Consider the following 6,333-nt stretch of genomic DNA (forward strand, 5'->3'; position numbering starts at 1 on the left):
TTTTGTTGATTCGTTTATTTTCTTCCTTTTCCCTAAATAAAATCTTATCATCGAAAAAAAAAATAAATAAATTCTTGTGTAGATTGTTAGTTAGATGAAAAGTTTCTCTCTTCTTTTTAATATTTAAACTAAAACTAAACTCAATGTTATTCAAATGACTATACCACTTAATACTACAAACCTTGAAGAACTTAAAGAAAAAACAGCTACAGGAGTTGCTGTTGTTCAATTCCATGCTACATGGTGTAAAGATTGTATTAATGTTAGACCATTATATAGAAAACTTATTACACAAGCACCAACAACAACTTATCTTGACATTGACATTGATAAAGCTCCAGAATTGAAGAAAATATATAACATAGTTCATGTACCTACATTTATTCTTTATCATAATGGTCAAGAATTGAAACGTATTGTAGAACCTGGATATGATGAACTTGAATCATTTATGGACGAAGCATCAAAACTATAATAATAATTAAAATTAATAGGCAATATAAACTATTTTATTCATCTTTTTTTTTCCTTAATAAGCTAGTTCAAAATAACTGCCAAATACAAAACCAAGTTGTTTTGATGAAAGAAAAATTCATCATTAAAATAGAATAGACTGTCTCATTTCTTTTTCTAAAAGCAAAAATATTTTTGTTATTATATAAGAAATGATATTGTTATTATTTTTTTAATATAGATAAAAAATGTTATTACTCAAGAAAAACAAAATATGAGAGAAAAAGAGTAATGATAAATTAGTAATTAAATTATAATAAAAATAATAAAAATACGATGAACTGTTTTACTTTCAGACAATAATCTCTCTGTAAATGAGTTTGGGAGTATCATCTATTCAATCATCTGACAAAGTTCTTGAACCTAAACTAGCTTCAGAAGAACGAAAGTCATGTCCTTTTCCAGAACATACTAAAATACCACAACGCTCAAAACATTCATTATCACCTACAACAAAAGCATTGAAACCACAACGACCATCAAAGAAAAAAGGAGAACAACGACATTCAGTGTTATTTAAAACACAATTCTGTTTAAATGTAGATGACATTAATAATACTGGTTCTCATCAATCACTTGTTGTTCCATCATCGTATGACTTAAATAGAACATTACATGAAGAAGAAGGGTATTCTGTTTCAGTAAGTAATCCATCTAATTCATCAGATGGAATACTATCGAAAGTTCCTCCAAGTGATGAATTAAAATCTGATTCTATCGAAACAAATGGCATGAAAGAAAGTTGTGAGGTTGTCTCAAAACTAAATGAACAACCTATTGTTGTTAGTACACACCCAGAAACATCCCTTCATTCTAAAAAAGATTCAAAAGAAAAAGTTGGTAAAACTACAAAAGTTAAAGAAGGTCAATTAGACAAAGACAAAATTCTTATTCGTACTTCTGAAGAACTTAATCCAAGACCACTTATGGTTCAACGTAGTGAATTGGATCTTCAAAGACTGAAAGAGGCAAAGCGTGATTTTGCCATAGATATTTTTGAAGACGTGGCACTTGGAAAGGTTACTTTAGCTGACAATGAAACAAAAAGTGCACAACACACTCCAAGAGAAGAGGATGAAGCTAGCAGGAGAAAAACAATGCAACCAAATGGATTGAAAAGGAATTTATTTTTAAGAAGAGAAAATAGTGATAGAGTAAGAAAAAATGAAGATGAAAGTCAGTTTGTTAGAGTTCAAAAAGGAAAAGGTGCAATTCCTGATGATAATGAAGAAACAGAAACATTTAGTGATGATCCAGGAATGGAACAAAATGAAGGATTAACACACACTTATGTTGATAAAGAAGATCTTGATATATTAATTTCTGGAGATGATAGTAAATTAAGAAAATATCTAGAAAGAAATAGAATTACTGTTGGATTTCCTATTAAGGGATATAAAGAAGCATTAGTATTAGATATTAGAAATGGAGATGATAATCCATTTGAACAAATGAAAGAAATTAATGCAATGGTTAATAAAAGAAAAACAGAATTTATTGAACAACATCAAGGAATTATTGTAAAAGAAATAACTATTGAAGAAAAAGATAAAAAGAAACGAGGAAAAGTTAATAAAAAGAATATTCAAGTTGTTACATTTAAAGGAGAAGAAATTGAAGAAAAAGAAATGAAAAATGAAGAAAAAATGAGACATATTCAAATAACTGGATTTAGCAATCAAAAAGAATATTTTAATAAATTAAATGAAAAAGAACAAAGTCAATTTGAAAATTATAAAAATACATTAATGGAATTATGGTTTACAGAAGAAAATCATGTTCAATCATTAGATATTTTATTAAATTGTTATTTAAAACCATTAAATGAAAGTAAATATAATAAATCAGTAAGAAAAATGAATATTCAAATTGAACAACTTCTTAAATTACACACTCTTTTTTATAATAAATTAACAGGCAGAATTGATCAAGCAGGTGATGATATTCCAATTATTTCTGATTTATTAAGATATTTCTTTCATTTTGTAAAATCTACCTGTCCTTATATTGTCGAATATAATTCAAATTTAAGGTTAGTCAATGAGTTAGTTAAACATTCAACTGCAATAAACATTATAGAAGAAAGTAGAAAGAAATATGAAGAAAGTCATCAAGGAATTGTTATTCAAAGAATTCAATCATATTTGATTATGCCAATTCAAAGAATACCTAGATATGTATTATTAATTAAAGATATGTTAAAAAACTCCCCACCATTATCCCCTGATACAGATAAATTAGTTGAATGTTATCAATTGATATTGGATGTTGCTGCATGGATAAATGAAAAAAAATTATATGAAGAAGAAAGAGAAAAGTACAATATAGTTTTAAAAATAATTACTGGGTTATATGATATGAATAAATCTTGTAGAAGATTTATTGTTAGTGGGTATTGTAAATATCTTGATATGGAATCACCAAATGGAGTGAATAGTGCATATTTCTTTTTATTTAATGACGTTCTTATAGAAACTCAAGTTATAAGACATCACAACCATAAGATTAAAAGAAAACAATTATTTAATGTTTATAAGTTAATTAATGACTATGGAACTGTTGAAGATTTTAAAGATGATATGTTCCAAGTTCAATGTGTATTTATGGTTACAGAAGATGCTATTGTTTCTTATGGGACAAATCCTTCATTTGGCCCTTCTATTTCTTTTACTTCTCCTTTGTCTGATATGCAAGTCACACTTGTCTTTGATAATCCTTTAGATGCTAATGCTTGGTTTGTTGCTTTAGCTTATACGATTAAATTATCTCCTCGTTTGAATGAATCAAAGAACATATTTAATATCAGAAATGAATAAGGCATTTCATTATTGTTTCATCCCAACTATTAATTGTATTGTTCTGTTATTTCGTATGATTTTATTGTTTGAATGATTTTTTTTTTGAACGTTCAACTTCTGTTGTTTTTTTTGTAATAACTGTTATGTTAGTGTTATTTACCAATAAAGTTAATACTAAACATTGTTATTGAAAATGAATATATATCTGATTGCATTTTGTAATGTTGACGATTTAATATTTCTGGTGCCATGTATTTTGGTGTTCCTATCCCTTTTGTGAATGTCATATTTGTCATCATCATATTGATGTTTCTTGCACTTCCAAAATCCGTTAATTTACAATTAACTTCAATGTTATCATCAAGTGTTACAATATGGAAATTATCGGGTTTAATATCTCGATGTAATATTCAATTTGAATGAAGATATGATATTCCTTTTGCTCCATCTATCATAAATTTGATTCTTATTTTCTTTGATTTTTCTGTGATGTTTCTTTTATTCATTATATCTTGTATTGATCCGTATTCTGCATATTCGGTTACCATACATATTTTATTAGGAATAAATACTGCTCCATAAAAATGAATAATATATTCATTTCGAAATTTATCTAACATTGCTACTTCTTTCTCAAATTCTTGCTTTTTATCTTCACTTTCTTCAACTTGTTTCATTTTCTTAATTGCTACTTTATTTCCTCTAAATTCTCCAACATAAACAATTCCAAATGTTCCTTCTCCTATTTTCTTTTCTTCTTTTATTTCATCAGGATCAAGTCGTGTTGATATTTCTGTTCCTCCTTCAATAGAAATATTTTTGATTGTTTCTTCTTGTGCTTTATTAAGTGTTTTACTAATTATCATTATTTTATCTTTGATTTTAGTTGTACATTTGATTGTAATGAATACTTCAAATTCACACGCATATCCTCCTTCAATTGTAATGATATTTTGGTTTGTTCTAATTGAATATTTCTCATTTTCTTCTTTACTACTTATTTTTATCTTCATCTTCTCTTTCTTTGAATTTCCAATACAAATTAATTCTCGTATTTCTTCATTCACTTTAATTTCTTCTCCTTCTTGAAGTTCAATTTCTTTCTTATTTGTTAATATTCCATCTCCAAGTGGTATGAATCTGATATTTGATTGTGTTATTTTGAATATGGTTGTTGTTTTCTCTCGTTCTTTCTTTTCTCTTCATTATGTAATTAACCATCATTATTATCATTAGAATTGTTATAATAATGATAATAACTATAATAATGATAAATCAAAAGAATAGAACAGATAGAGATGTATTGGTACATTATAAAACATATCAGAGTTAAATGAGAAAGAGTCACAAAAGAAAAGAATATAGATAAACAAGTGAATTTGAAGAGTATATTACAAGGTTGTGAGTATAAAAACTATGAAAATTTTGGATAAAAACAAGGAAAAAAGAATGAAAAGTCATAAAATGAACATAGAATGACTCAGTAACTATTAAAAATTAAAAAAGAAGATAACAGAGAAAGTAAATTGTTATTACAATTGACTTAGGCACAGGTAATGATTTATAAAGATTTAGGAAAAAAGGTAACACAAAATCTAAAAAATGAACAATGTCTTAATTTTATTGAGGTCATTGGAAGATTTAAACTACCATAATGAATAAACTATTTTAAAAAGAAGAATGAAAATGAAAGAAACAAACAGTCCAAAGACATTTAAGTTGATTTAAGGAGTTATTAATATTAAAAGTAATATACAAATTAGTTGGATTGATAACACTACAAATACAGTCCTGGGTAAAAACACTAATGCATTCAATAGTTTCATTTACAACAACTAATTGAAATGAAAACCCTTTTATTACCGAAAGAAAATAAGATTTGTGTTTTGGCAGCCATTTAAATTCTCCATTATCATTGAAATACATAGTCATTTGAAATTCTGTACAACTAGAATTTCCTTGGTAATGATGAACGAATTGAATAATTATCTCTTTGTTAATTTTGTCTTTGTGTTTAAGAGTATGAACTTCATTAAATACTCTTCTAGTTATTTTTTTCTTTTCTTCTGTTCTATAATCTATTATATTAAATGGTGCAGATAAAGGTGGTTTTTTGTATTTTTTTAGTGTGTTATTCTTTATTTCTTCATACTGATTACGATTACAATTAAATGTACTTATTTTATCTCTATATTCTTCAATGGAAATAACACTTTCATCAAAATCAATATACTTTTTTAACCCTTTCATTGACTTTATTAACCTTCTTTTTTCTATTTGTTTATCTTCTGCCATCAACACAAATATTTAAATTATAAGTTCCTATTCCTTATGTATCAACATTTCATTTTGTAATTCTGAAAAAGAAAAGAAAAGAAAAAACTAAATTAAAAACTATAAAAAATTATTAAAGTATAGTTTTTAATCAAAAAAAAAGAAAAAAACTCAATTAATTTTTATTTAAAGAAATGTCAAGTGAAGCCAAAGAAGAATCTAAAGAAGTAACATTTACATTAGAAGATATGTATAATGATCTTATCAGTGTTTCCAAATGGAGTGATACTGTAAGAAGAGTATCAGACAATTTTAAAGAAAATTATCAAATCATTATTGAATTAACTCTTGGAGTTATTGGGCTTCCTATTGATAAAACAGAAAATATTTTTACAGATGAGTATCTTGAAGAAAAGAGGTTTAAAGATATTGGAGATAGAATTGATAATGATGATTTGGTTACAAATAATTTAAATGTTACACAAATATTAAAAAGGTTATGGAAAGGAGTTTGGAAAGTTGTTTGTGGTATTATTAAAGAAGGGTCAATAGAAGAAAGAAAAGAATATGGAAAAAGTATTAAACTAATACATGAAATACTTGCTGGATTAAGCCCAAATGAGATAAGAAATATACGATATGGAATAATAAGTGTTACACAAGTAATGTATGAAAATTATATTGTTACACAAAAAGAATTAGAAAACCAATTAACAATTATTAAAAAAGGAAGAAAAAAAGATAAAAA

At 26.0% G+C, this 6,333-nt stretch overlaps 5 protein-coding genes across 5 annotated transcripts in view; 3 read left to right on the forward strand and 2 right to left on the reverse strand.

Annotated features, from left to right (window-relative positions):
* Window positions 1-154: 154 nt before the first annotated feature.
* EHI_062790 (thioredoxin, putative) lies at window positions 155-475 on the forward strand (the record flags this gene model as incomplete). The annotated part of the gene is made up of 1 exon (XM_645463.1): window positions 155-475. One exon carries the CDS (start codon window positions 155-157, stop codon window positions 473-475), a length of 321 nt encoding a protein of 106 aa, XP_650555.1.
* A 352-nt stretch (window positions 476-827) lies between these two features.
* Window positions 828-3,329, forward strand: EHI_062800 (Rho guanine nucleotide exchange factor, putative; the record flags this gene model as incomplete). The annotated part of the gene is made up of 1 exon (XM_645464.1): window positions 828-3,329. One exon carries the CDS (start codon window positions 828-830, stop codon window positions 3,327-3,329), a length of 2,502 nt encoding a protein of 833 aa, XP_650556.1.
* A 392-nt stretch (window positions 3,330-3,721) lies between these two features.
* EHI_062810 (tyrosine- protein kinase 2, putative) lies at window positions 3,722-4,633 on the reverse strand (the record flags this gene model as incomplete). Its single annotated transcript, XM_001913662.1, has 2 exons — window positions 3,722-4,511; window positions 4,602-4,633. 2 exons carry the CDS (start codon window positions 4,631-4,633, stop codon window positions 3,722-3,724), a joined length of 822 nt encoding a protein of 273 aa, XP_001913697.1.
* A 346-nt stretch (window positions 4,634-4,979) lies between these two features.
* EHI_062820 (uncharacterized protein) lies at window positions 4,980-5,561 on the reverse strand (the record flags this gene model as incomplete). The annotated part of the gene is made up of 1 exon (XM_001913663.1): window positions 4,980-5,561. The coding sequence occupies one exon, from the start codon at window positions 5,559-5,561 to the stop codon at window positions 4,980-4,982; it is 582 nt and encodes a 193-aa protein (XP_001913698.1).
* Window positions 5,562-5,779: 218 nt separating this feature from the next.
* The window catches only part of EHI_062830 (uncharacterized protein), a gene marked incomplete at both ends in the record, with an annotated part of 2,271 nt that continues 1,717 nt past the window's right edge, over window positions 5,780-6,333 (forward strand). The window contains one exon of the mRNA XM_646815.2: window positions 5,780-6,161. Within this exon, the coding sequence (XP_651907.2) occupies window positions 5,780-6,161 (382 nt within the window). The remainder of the gene's footprint in view (window positions 6,162-6,333) is intronic.

Source organism: Entamoeba histolytica, genomic scaffold, assembly GCF_000208925.1.
Source record: "Entamoeba histolytica HM-1:IMSS scf_1104750517213 genomic scaffold, whole genome shotgun sequence".
Classification (NCBI taxonomy): domain Eukaryota; phylum Evosea; order Mastigamoebida; family Endamoebidae; genus Entamoeba; species Entamoeba histolytica.